Source organism: Aphelocoma coerulescens, chromosome 2, assembly GCF_041296385.1.
Source record: "Aphelocoma coerulescens isolate FSJ_1873_10779 chromosome 2, UR_Acoe_1.0, whole genome shotgun sequence".
Classification (NCBI taxonomy): domain Eukaryota; kingdom Metazoa; phylum Chordata; class Aves; order Passeriformes; family Corvidae; genus Aphelocoma; species Aphelocoma coerulescens.
The window spans coordinates 125,332,279-125,345,097 of record NC_091015.1 but is presented as its reverse complement, the minus strand read 5'-3'; the positions used below and the strand labels follow the sequence as shown (position 1 = coordinate 125,345,097).

Genomic DNA, 12,819 nt, shown 5'->3' with positions numbered 1-12,819 from the left:
CCTTTAAGAGGCTAATGCCTACCACACTTCTGTTAGATCTTCAGAGATAACCTTGAGGATCTAACTGATTCACTGGCTTCCCCCAACACCTTATTAATTTCTTCTGGTCCTTCTCCAGACATTATCCATTTCATTATGTATACACTTTCCCCTGACTCTTCCAGGAGCTGCACAGCAAGTGCAGCTTCTTAGATCTTGGTGACCAGTGATACTAATTTTGTTGTGCCTTGAATGTTAACTGAGCACCTCACAGCGTGCAACAAGGCCTTCTTATTTCCTCACATTTTCTGTCTGTTCATGGGTAAGAAAATGTGTGTGGAGCTAGAAAAATTTATTATTCCATTTCTTGGTGTGCCTCTGGCAGCAAAAAACTTAACCTTCTCCTTGACCTCTCAGGCATACCTGAAAATTCATAGCATCCCCAAATGTGACTACTTTCAGTATGATCAGTAGATAGAAGATGCCTGGAACGGTCATATTAAATGCCATTTTTCTGAAAAGCTTAGGGCATCCTTATAGCTGCTGTGTAGGCACTTATTTTCAGCAAGGTTTTCCACAGTTCACAGTGTGTTGCCCCTGGGTTCTTCTCCCCCTAACATCGTGTGGTAAACCTGTTTTACAAAAAAACATTTCTGATGATGATCGTTGATATGTGACTTTTTATCTCATCTGGAAGAAGTGTGGACAATGATAACTTAGACAGATGTCTCAGGAATGTCTAATGACTCAGCATTCTTTTAGGATGAACACTTGAGTATAATCCAAGATCACTTCAATTAAGTGAATAGATTATTTTTTTCCCCTCTTCATTAAGTGAAGGCAGAGTACAGTTTGGAATATTTCTCAGTAACATCCAATTTCAAGTTTGGCCGAAACAGTTAGGGTTTCTAACTAGGGTTTCTAAGGATTCTAACCTGCTCATTGCACTTAAATAAAATAGACAAATAAAGCAGTTGTGCTGCTTTGTGCAGCTGAGCAAAGTCGACATAGCATTGTATTTTTCTATTAAAAAATCACCAATACCAGACACCTGGGAATATGATTGTAAACAAGCTACAAGACCTTGTTCTTTCAGGACTGATTATATGTTATTACACCAAAAGTCAGTATCTTAATTTATCCAGTCATACTTAAAATTGAAGTAAAGAAATGTGGTTTCAAGTAGAATCTATCTACCTTTTTTTACATTGAGGATACTTCTGCAGTACACTCAGGTCACACAAAACAAACAAAAAAACCAGAAAGCAAAGCCCCTTTCATGCTCTCACAAAGAACTTCCAAAAAATTGCAGAATTCTAGACTGAAAAGTGCTCAGCACAGGAGATGCTGATTTGTACTTGAAATTAACACAAGAGTCCTTTTAAGACAAATAATTTTATTTCAGCTGACAGTAATGCTAATAGTAAAAACTGCAGTTACTAAAAAGTCACTGAGGATGAATTTTTACAATTCAATTGGAAATACAGGCAATACTGTTAGCATGCTCTAAAAAACCTCATAAAAACACAGAGCCCTTGACATATTAGTAATTACATTTAGCTAGAATGTAAATAGCATTATTGACATGAGGATTTTTCAGATATTTCATAATACCTTGTAATGACAGAAGTGCCACTTAATCATGACTACCCTTGTCATAGCAAATGATAGCCCAAGCCGTGAAAATCTTGCAGAGTGACAATATAGAAAGGCAAAGTGAAGCCATGAGAGTTGGCTGGCAGGGACAGGCTGTGCCTGTCATAGCCGATGATAGTCCCAAATCTCAAAGATCTTGCAGACTGACACTATCTTGAGTGAGGCAAAGGTCATGACAGCAGGCTCTCAAGCACAGGGTAACTCACAGCAGCCTCACAGTCTTTCCAGTCACAGTCAAGAAGTCCTCATCAGCCAAGGCACGAAGTGCTTCTTCAAACATTTCCTTCGTGACAGCCTTATAGAAAAGGAGCAAATCAAATAAAGATGGGGAAAATACTTCAAACATAGTAAAAATGCTCTACTTTCTACCAATTTTCTAATATTTTTATTTGAAGTTTTCATTTGTTCTATTTGAAATTTGGAGCCTGGCCTGGAACCTTGAAGCTGAGTTTGCTAATTCCAGAAGCCATAATAAACTAAGATACAGCAGATTCAACTCATTTGTCTGTAAGAGAACTGGCTTTCTAGTCATGCCAACAGAAATTGTTCATGTTTCCATTTCCTTCCATAATGCGATTTGTGGACAAGATTGTTCATTTGGAAAAAAATGCTTTTAAAAATTAATGGAAATGTAAAAGCAAAAGCAGGAAACTTACTGTATCAGACTGTGCTCGGAGATCATCCAAAAGCTGTTGGTACTTCAAAGATGGTGCTTTACCCTTTGACTGGATGAGCTTCCGTAAGGCTTGGGCCAATTCCTCCTTCCGCTTACGAGCTGTTGCGCTCATCCCTTACAAAAGCAAAGAAAATACCTTTTAGCAAGCAGCTAAGGAGGACAGGTTAAGTTACATTTTAAAAATTACAAAATCCCAACAGCGGCCCTGCTTTAGCACTACGGAAGCACAAACCTGTCGTGAGAATGGAAATGTCCACAATTCCAGTCCTTGGATCAGTAGCAGATTGTTTCAGTGCTTCCCGATGGAGGCGTTTTGCTTCCTCCACATCAATTGTTTCAACCTTCTCCGAGAAGCGCACCTTGGCATGCGCCTCCGCCAGCCGGATCAGAGACTCCAGCTGCCGGGGATACGCAGAAACCATTCCCCTGCCACTGCCAATCTTCCTCATGTCCACGTACGCCTGAAAGGGAGGCAGTCGTTACATATCTCACTGCAAATGAATTCTTTTTCAGTCCCCTGCATCCCCCACCTCTTATTTCAGAATACAAGCAATTCTGGCAAGGCATCCCAAATACTGCATTTCTGCTCACACACCTTCACAGTTCTTCTGCAGTGATGAATAACCACATCACATAACTTTTTTCCATTACAAAGCAATTAAACTATGGTAGTGAATCACATTTTGAATCACTTTAGAATTCTGGATTAGTCTTATACAGCAGTACTTGTGTCTATGATGACACACTTATTTTGCTTCAATACAATTTATTGTGTTTTATGGGATGGAACCAAACAAACATATCTGAAAGCTAAACATTAGAATGCAGAATGACTTCTCATTTGATCCCTCTTTCCTTTAGAGACCTCTTTTTTTTTTTTTTCAAGGATCTTACAGAAAGTTGTTATGTAGGTAGAGGGTACACACAAGGGAATTTCACCACTTCTGACAAGTCAAGAAAGACTGAATATTCTTAGCAGCAATTCCTTTACCTCAATAAGGGCTTGGCTTGCTTCTTCACCTAATCTGGGATTTACATAACTACGAGCATATGCAATGTAATCCCTCAATACTGCCATATCCATGTATTCCTCCTCCATCTTCTCTTCACTTTGGTAGTACAGCGAAACCAAATGGCGAGCAAGGCGTCTGTCATAAGCTTCATCACGTGGATCCAACATCAAAAAGATCAAGTCAAATCTGAATGGGATATGATCCAGTATTAGTGTGCTTACTTTCTTGTAATTTAGGTACTTGGTTTAGGAGGGTTTGATTTAACAAGTACAGGTAGGAGTTACTAGACTGTTAATTCCTACTCTAAGTAGAAATTGCTTTCTTACACCGGAAATTTTTCTGGAATTCTCAAGGTACAAAACAGCACAATGGATTTGCTTACACCCTAAGGACTTGAAATTTTGAAAGCGAGGTACATTCTGCAAAATTCAGACTCCCTGTTCAAGGCTGACATCTTTTGTTTCCTTAAAAAATCCACATCCTCTCCCCCCCCCAAAAAAGCTGCACCTGCCACGAACAAAAAAATCCCACACACGTAACAAATGCACAGAACAAACTTGCTGGTAAAGATATTTCCATGAAAGGTAACAGCAAAAAAATGTAACTAAATAAGTTATAAATAAATCAAAAAGCACTTGCAGTTTAATCCTGAAGAAAATGGTTTATAATTTTACAAACAATATATTCAACTAGTCTCAACTATAAGCAGACATGGATAATCCATTTTTAGCCAGCCATTTTTTTTTGTAATCTTAAATCCGATAAATGGCAGAATTGAGATCCACTGGTTTCATCCAGTACACCTGTACTAAGGTACCATTTGTCATTAAGTGAATAAATTAAGGAGCTCTTAATTGAAATTTAAGCCATAAGTGTTCTCAGGATATCCAGTATACCATTAGTGTACTTCAAATTTCCAGTTAGTGTGGGAAATCTTAACAAGATGCAACTCCAGCACGTCGTTTAATTTTCTGTCAGCAAGCACTAAATGTGGCTCTAACAGCTACTGCCCGAATGATTGACTAGCACTGCTACCTCCTCAGCTGAATTTTGCAGAGCAACATGAAGCAGGCACAGATCTTAGGATTCTACCCCCTCTGCTCAAAGTTCCCTGATCATCAGTGTTTCACTTTAAAAGCTTTATGGAGCTAAGAAAAGCATCCTGAATTTTTCCTAACGTTATCAATACCCTAAGTTTCAGAACAGCTCTTTTCTAGGAGATGATTATGAAACAACAACATAGAATTAAATAAAAGAGATTCTGCAAATCTTATCACACCTGCTGTTCAAGGTCTACATATAAATATTAAAGGACACTTCTGTGCTCACGTAGAAATTGTAAGAACAGCATTTGAAGTATGTGCTATAAAAGTTTTCCACTAGGTTGTGAACAACACAGTTGTTCTATTCTATGTAATCATCTTCAGAAGAGGAAGTGTAACATCTCCTAAAAATGACACACGCAGTGCAGTTCAGTACCTTGACAGCAGCGTATGAGGAAGTTGAATGTTTTCAATAGTAGTCTTTTTCGGATTCCACTGTGATTCTATAGGATTAGCTGCTGCTAGGATAGATGTACGAGCATTCAATTGGCAAATAATTCCAGCCTGTCAAAAGGAAAGAACATTTCTGAAACCAGCTGAAGCTATGTGCCACCAGAACCTCCCTCCGATTTCCTGAGATCACCAATGTTATTAGATGGGTTCTGTGGTCAAAAACTGCATTGCGAAAGCCTCTGAGTAAAGCAAGAACAAAAGCCTCTAGGAATACTTCAGTTTCATTTACCTTTGCAATGGAGAGTGTCTGTTGTTCCATTACTTCATGTAGAACTGACCTTGTGCTTTCATTCATTTTATCAAACTCATCAATACAGCAAATGCCATTGTCACTAAGGACTAGAGCACCTGTCTGAAGAACCAGCTGCCGCGTTTCTGGATCCTTCATCACATATGCAGTAAGACCAACTGCACTTGAGCCTTTGCCAGAAGTATACTGGCCTCGAGGAACCAGGTTATATACATACTGGAGCAGCTGGGATTTGCTAGTACCAGGATCACCACAGAGAAGAATGTTGATCTCTGCACGAAAATTCCCTCTTCCCGTGTGAGTAAAATCTTTTCTTGATCCCCCAAAAAGCTGAAGCAGAATGCCCTATAAAAATGAAAACATCACTTCTTGTATAGATGTAACAGAGCAAATCCAACTGTTCAACTGAAACATCTGAAAAACAAACACTGCTAAAATTAACACAACTCAATCTGGATTTCAAGCATTAAGGACAGAAATTTTGTATGTTGTTCTAAACAGATTTTGGTTGGAACCTGAAGAATCCCCTTTGATGACAGGTCCTGAGTTTTCCTCAACCCCACTCCCTATATTTGATGTGCCTTATTAGCACGTTGAGAAGGTAACAACAAATGGAATAGTCATGACTGTGTTCCCATTTCATAAGTAAAGCATTGTATGGTTTTGAATTATACTTTCAGAAACCTGTGAACTATAATAATGTATATATCTATTAAAAAAAACCTCAAAGGAATATACTTGGAAGATGAGCGTTTGATGTCTAACAGTATCTTGAGACCTGCTACTGATTGGAGTTTTCACAATGTTCTAGTTAGTACCTCAGTTGACACTTTATTGAAATAGTCCCTTCTTGGATACATTTAAGTAAATGTTTTGATACTACATAACTCAGAGTCAACCAAATGTCCGTTTAAAGCTACTCTTCTCTTGTGGGTGCCTCTTTTCAGCAAGCACTTACTATGTTACAGCTATTTATTTTCCTTTGATAATCAGTAATCTGAACTTCTAAGAAATGTCCAAGATGCATCCTGCAATTAAGTTGTTCCATTCAGTTATCTTCCCTCTAATTAACACTCCTTAGTAGCTTGATAAGAATTATGCTACACTTAGAACCAACTCCACCCTGATAAGACCATGACATTTTAAGACTGCTCAAGACTGCTTTTTGAATTTTTAAGCTTCAAGATACTTTAACAACAAACATTACAAATGTTTACACATATAAATACGTGTCTTACAAGAGAAATACAAAGCTTGTCACCTTTTTGATATCTTCATGCTCATAGATACTTGGAGCCAAGGCTAAAGCAAGTCTCTCATATATGTCTGCTTTCTTAGAAAGCTCTTTGAGCATTTCCACACGTTCCTCTGTAAACCTCTTTTGCTCTGTTTCCTCATCAACACCGTGCAGGCGTTTGGAGTCTGTCTTGCGATAGTGTATGACATCAATGTGGGTCTTATACACGGATTTTACGCTGCTGACCCGTGGATTAACTCGAATGGGGACTGCCCTGTAGATACCTAAATACAAATTTCAGTCACAGCGTTAGGTATGGAGAAACATGATCATTCCCAACACTAAAAATTTTACATGTTTCCTGGAAGAGTAGAGCTTTTCTAAACAGGCTAAATACTTCGTCATCTTATTTCTCACTGTGTCACTTATTTCTCATGTAGAAGCATATTTAAGTCATCTAGATGCTATTTTTGCAGATACCCACATGTGTTTTACATTCCTACCAAAAGTGTTCTCAACAATGAAAGCATTTTTGAAAAAAACTTAAGGCTTGGTGCTTTTGAAATTCCCGCTCCAGTCAGCTTTTCCCCCTCTTTTTAAATGCCAAGTTTAGTAACAGCTCTCAAATGCATTTCAAACAGCTTGGGTTTTTTACAGCGGTTGTTTTAAAGCAAAGTGGTTTTTAAAATGTTGCTGCAGTATCACAAGACTTACTCTACATTATCTCTCCTGACTGCAGACACTATTTAAGATACTGCCTCTTCTTCAGCTACAGTTTCAGAATGAAGGAATCCAAGTCAGACAGCCTGAAGATTGTCTAGTCCAATCATGGGCTCAAACTGGAGTCAGCTGGAGTCCACTGCTTGCAAAAGACTGTGTTCAATCAGGTTTTGGGTATCTCTAAGGACAAAGACTCCACACAGCCTCACTAGGCAACCTGTGACAGGGCTCAACCACATAAACAGTAAAAAAGTTCCTGTTTTTAACTGGAACTGCCTTTATTTCATCTTGTGCCCTCTGTGTGCCACTGGGCATCACTAAGAAGAGTCTGGCTTTGTCTTCTTAACACTACCACTCCTCCAACCACACCAAATCAAGTGTTTCTAAACATGCTGCTAGGATTCCCCCAAGCCTTCTCTTCTCCAGGCTGAGCAGTCCCAGCTTTCTCACCCTTTCCACGTACGACCAGGGCTTCTGTTATCATCATAGACCTTTGCTGAATGCACTCCTGTATGTTCATGTCTCCCTTGCCCTGGGAGACCCCAAAACCAGACCCAGTGCTCCCTCAACCTGCTGGCAACACTCCTAATACAGCCCAGGAGAATGCTGGCATCACAGTCATGGTCTATCAAGCACTGCTTCCTTCCAGTTCTGTTTTTGTCTGCAAGTTTGCTGAGGGTATACAACACTGCCCCAGTCAGAAAAGGTTTCCAGGATTATTGGCTCTATCACCTTTCCCAGGGGTCAAGATGAAGTTGACTAGCCTACAGTTTCCCAAGTCTCCTCCTCACTCTAGGGAGTGACATTGGCTTTCTTCTAGTATTTTAGCCAGTCACCATGACTTTTCAAAGATAACTAACTGAGTGGCCTTGCAAAGAAAGTATCAAGCTCCCTCAGCACTAGGAAGTGCATCCCATCAGGTCCCTTTAGACACAGTTAAGATCAATGAAAAAGAAGAATGGAAATACTCAACCCAAATCTTACCTGTGACATTAACTCTGTCACCTGGCTGAACTTTATCAACAAGGTCATTGTGAGCAAAGAGCGCAACGGTATGTGGGGTCTGCCCGGCTGGCATATCTTCAGGAGACTCCTGCAGTTTGATCTAGCAAAAACACCAACTAAGTTTCAGTTGCAAAAAATCAAAGCTTTTCCACAGAGCATACAACAGGATTTTCTATTAACACAGTCTTCAGCATCATTTTCAATCAGGAACATTGCTCAGGAACAAAATACCCCCACCCAAACAGCAAAACTGATTACTGATTAAAAGAGATAATGAAAATGAGAATTCTGATGATTGCAACTGGCATGGCTAAAATGCTGCTACGAACAAGGCTCACCTAGTCTAGACAGAAGTGGATATACTGTAGATAAAAGGGCTTCCATACAGAAACATTAAGAGGTGTACATACTTCATTTCATCCTACTAATGCATTTCTTCTCCAAAGCAGACTTACTGTTTCACTAAGTTGTTTAACCCATTTCCACATTCCCAAACACTTTTTCTTTTCAAAGCATTCAATCTCAAGACACGTAATTAATGCTATTGATGATTTAGGAGGGTGGGGGAGCAAAAACTAGCAACTGTTTCATTTTACCCGTATTAGCTACTACCTAAGCCAACATACCATCTGTTTGTCAGAGAACATGGATCTGTTGTGAATCAGCGCCATACTGTGCGTTGTGTTACAGTTCTTGCACACGGATGGTTCTGCAATCCTGCCACGGTCAATTTCCACTCTGGTGGTGAAAGCGCAAACCTGGCATCTAAAGAATGCTTCCTGCATCTCAGGAATTAACTGGGAGCTTCTGATAACCATGCCACTGATGGTGATGAGTTGATCAATGTCTACAAAAATATAGAGATTCATGTCATGACCTCATACTCTTAAAATTTAAATAACCTTCAAAATTTCACATTACAATAGTTTTTAGGCAGGAGGCAGACAGTCAGGTTACTACTATTTTGCTTGAGCAAAAAGAATCATAAATGCATAGTACAAATATTCTAATTTACAGGAGTATGTATGCAAAATAAAGAATCATTTGCACCTGCAGAACCAAGAACATGAATAGTTGATGATAGGTGAGATTTCCTTTATGGATAGATTATTCTGCATTTAGGCTTTAAAGCATTTGCTTCTGAAAGATACATATGAAAGGAAGACATTGGTGTGGATGGACCACAGTTTTATATAGTCCCAACGTAATTTTATGTTAGTATTCACCACGTTTATGAAAATTTTTAAGATTCTTTTCTAACATGGTAAGCAAAAAGTTTACCTTCAGGGTTTAGATTTCTCATATTCCTGGTCTTCAGTGCATTATATGGCCTCACTTGAATTTGATGCTCTAGTATTGAATCAGGGTAACGATCAAAAAAGATCTCATTGGCAGCCATGTCAAATGTTGGGATAACTTCCTGTATAAAAACAGCTTACAAGTTAAATCATAGAACGAAGCAATTGTGCATAAAGCATTTTATGTGCTGCTGATCAGCCAGCAATGACTATAAGTTACGCCATCTGAGCATTTTCCTATGTAACAGAAAACCTGCTGTTCAGATCAGATTTATTCATTCACTTGAGTATTGCAAAGGGTGGGAGGGAAGTACAAGACTGGACATTGCAGTTCACCAGCTAACTTTGCATGCACAAGGTACACACTGTGTCTATGATCATCTGCTATGAAACAAGACATTTTATATTCAGTAAAATAAAGTAGCCACTGAGATTGCACCGAACACACACAGTATGCACTGCATTTAAACAAACATTTTAAAACCCAGAAATATTGAAGACCCACGTGAAAGCCAGAGAACAAGTGCACTACTTCACCTGAGGATAGCAGATCAATTGCCTGTAGAGATTTTCATCAAATGATCTCAGATGGTCACAATTTACGTTCAGGAATGGTTCCCCAACCATATTAATCTGCAAGGGAGTTAGGAAATCTTTAGCTCAATGGCATGCAAGACTGAAAAAAGAAAAGCTGAATTCACTGCATTCCAAGTACCTCTTGAAGTCGTTGCATATAGCGTGGCTCATTAAGATCCAGGCCAATGTCTTCATCCTCTTTATCCAGTGGATCGATAAAACGCTGGAGAAATCGCTGAACGATAGTGGTAAAAGAGAGACAGACAAGAAAAATGAGCAGAATTTAGCAATACAAACACCTACTTTGTATCAGATTCAACTAATATTTGTTTAAATCAAGCTAGCTTTTCATTTTAAAAAAAGGAAGAAACAAAACCCACCTGGAATTTTTCTTTGCATGAGGCCACATTAACATCTGTTCCCCAAATAACAAGCTTTTGTCCAAGAGATTGCTCGGTTGCTACTATATCCTCAGCCAGCTGCATGGAAACAAGTTAAGCATATATAAATATACATATGTTTAAAAAGAAGCTGTCAGATACAAGAGGTGAGACATCCACCTACCCCATCCGAGTGTAAATCCACTTGTCTGGCTTTACGGACAGACCCGAGATCTGGCCTCTGCCTGACCGGAGTTCCTCGTACACCACTTCGTGGGGTACCCTCTACCCTGGAACTGGGTGTGCCATAAGTCAGAGGTGAACTGATGTCGAAGTCAAGAGGAATAGCTACAAAAGGAAGTGTTTTGTAATGATTATTGACATTTTTTACATCTAGAGCAGACTAAAATTCAGGCTCTGCATTTGTCTCATCGTTCTTTTAACTCTACTGTCATAGAATGAGTAGTATCAATGAAGTCCAATGTTTTGTCAAAACACACAATAAAGATGTTGCCAATCTACCTAGAACTTTTCTTTGTATTAACAGCTATTTTCAAAGACCTTAAGTTCTAATAAAGCTTCCCTAGAAAACTTTACAGTAGTACCGCATTTTAAAACTACATTGGAGTTCAAGCATAAAAATATGCAGAATTTTAGATGAAACCCATTTTTTTTTTAGTATTTTGGGGGCTGTAAAGCAAGTGACACAATTAACAGCTACTGGAATTAAAAAAATCTTATCTATAAAAGCAAGAAAGGCTTTCTATAGTAAACTACCTAATCCTTTCTGCATTAGTAGTTTCATTATTTTATTCTTTCTAGAAGAAAACTTTAAAACAAAGTATAATCTCCGATACCCATTCCCATGCTAACTGGAAGCTACAATAGAGGTCTGCACCCCGGACACTGACTGCACTCCTGTAGTATTCGCTACACTGAATTCAAATGAGAAACATGAGACAACACTCATTTTTTCCTCGAGTGTTTTTCAGCCGGATCCGTTCCCGACGCTGGCTCGCCCCACGGCGGTGCAGGCGGCCCTCCGGGCTGCATCCCGGGGGCCCGCACAGCCACGGAGCGCCCCAGCTCCAGCGTACCGGAGTGGCGGAACTGCGGCGGGCTGGAGAACAGCGCATCGGCGGCGCCGGGGCTCTGCACGTCCGCGGGCGGGGACGTGGGCATGGGTTGCAGGTCCCCGGTGGAGGTGGAGTCGTCTGTCCGACGCTTCTGGGAAGGAGGAGAGCGAGCATCTTGTGCTGCAAGACACAAGCGGGACCCGGAGCCGGCGTTACAGCAGCCAGGCCGCCGCGCCAGGCGGACCGAGGAGGGGGCTGGGAGAACACCCCCGGGGCGGGCGGCCCCTTTCCCCCGCAGCACTTACGAGTCGGTGGGTTGCTGCCCCGGCCGCGTTTGCCCCGGCGGCGGCTGGGAGTGGAAGCTGGCGACGACATGGCGCTGCTGCGGCTCCCGCGGCGGTCTTACCTGAGGGAAGGGGGTCGGCGAGAAGAATGAGCGCGGCGGGCACTCCGCCACCGGCCGAGCCCTTACCGGCGGGTTTGTCTCCCTCTCCTCCCCTCGCCTCGCCAGCCGCGACCCCCGCCCGGTGCCCCCACCCACCTGTCCTGCCCCACAGACGCCGCCACACTCCGCGCCAAAGCCAGCGGCGTGCGCGCGCTCTCCCGGGCTTTCTGGCCAATGGCGAGGCGCGATCGTAACGGGAGCGCCCAACGAAGGCAGAAAGGGGGGATGCGGAACCGAGAAGGAAAGGAGGAAGGAGATGAATCCTCTGGACCCCCGAAGTGAGAGTTTCGCCTCACTCGACCTGCTGCAATAGAGAAAGAATTATAATTCCGGTTACTACCTGTGGTACAGGGCAGAGGCTGCCGTCAGTAATGGCACATCGCTTCCCCCCCGCAACCTAGAGTGGAGCTGCCCTCACCTTACCGAATTTCGCGGCAAAACTGGAGTTGCAGGGAGGCGGGGGGAGGTCGGAGCAGCCCATTCTCGGGGGGGGGGGGGGGGAGGAACCCTACTACTGTATCCAGCATTACTGTCCCGTTCCGGGCTCCTCGGTACAACTGGAGCTCCTGGAGCGGGTCCAGCGAAGGGTAATAAAGATGATTAAGGGGCTGGAGCATCTCTGTGATAAGGAAAGGCTGAGGGAGCTGTGCCTGTATAGTCTCGAGAAGCGACGACTGAAAGGGGACCTCATCAGTGTCTGGGTATCTGTAGTGAAGGTGCCAAGTGGATAGAGCCAGGCTCTTGTCGATGGTTCCAAACAATAGGACAAGAGGCAACAGGCAGAAACTGGTGCACAGGAAGCTCCATCTGAATGTGAGGAAGAGCTTTTTTACCGTGCAGGTGACCGAGCACTGGAACAGTTTGCGCAGAGAGGGTGTGGAATCCCCCTTACTGGAGATACTGAAGCATTGTCTGGGTGCAATCCTGTGCCTGCTTGAGCAGGGAGGTTGGA

The 12,819-nt window shown here is 41.8% G+C and overlaps 1 protein-coding gene across 1 annotated transcript; it reads right to left on the bottom strand.

Annotated features, from left to right (window-relative positions):
- Window positions 1–1,369: 1,369 nt before the first annotated feature.
- MCM4 (minichromosome maintenance complex component 4) lies at window positions 1,370–12,030 on the bottom strand. Its single transcript, XM_069004717.1, has 17 exons — window positions 11,964–12,030; window positions 11,728–11,828; window positions 11,444–11,602; window positions 10,531–10,694; window positions 10,347–10,445; window positions 10,106–10,201; window positions 9,928–10,023; window positions 9,374–9,512; window positions 8,719–8,939; window positions 8,072–8,192; window positions 6,392–6,651; window positions 5,110–5,475; window positions 4,804–4,931; window positions 3,303–3,510; window positions 2,544–2,772; window positions 2,292–2,425; window positions 1,370–1,930 (listed from the first exon to the last, which is right to left on the bottom strand). Exons 2-17 carry the CDS (start codon window positions 11,795–11,797, stop codon window positions 1,838–1,840), a joined length of 2,583 nt encoding a protein of 860 aa, XP_068860818.1. The 5' UTR covers window positions 11,798–11,828; window positions 11,964–12,030; the 3' UTR covers window positions 1,370–1,837.
- Between the last annotated feature and the right edge of the window lie 789 nt (window positions 12,031–12,819).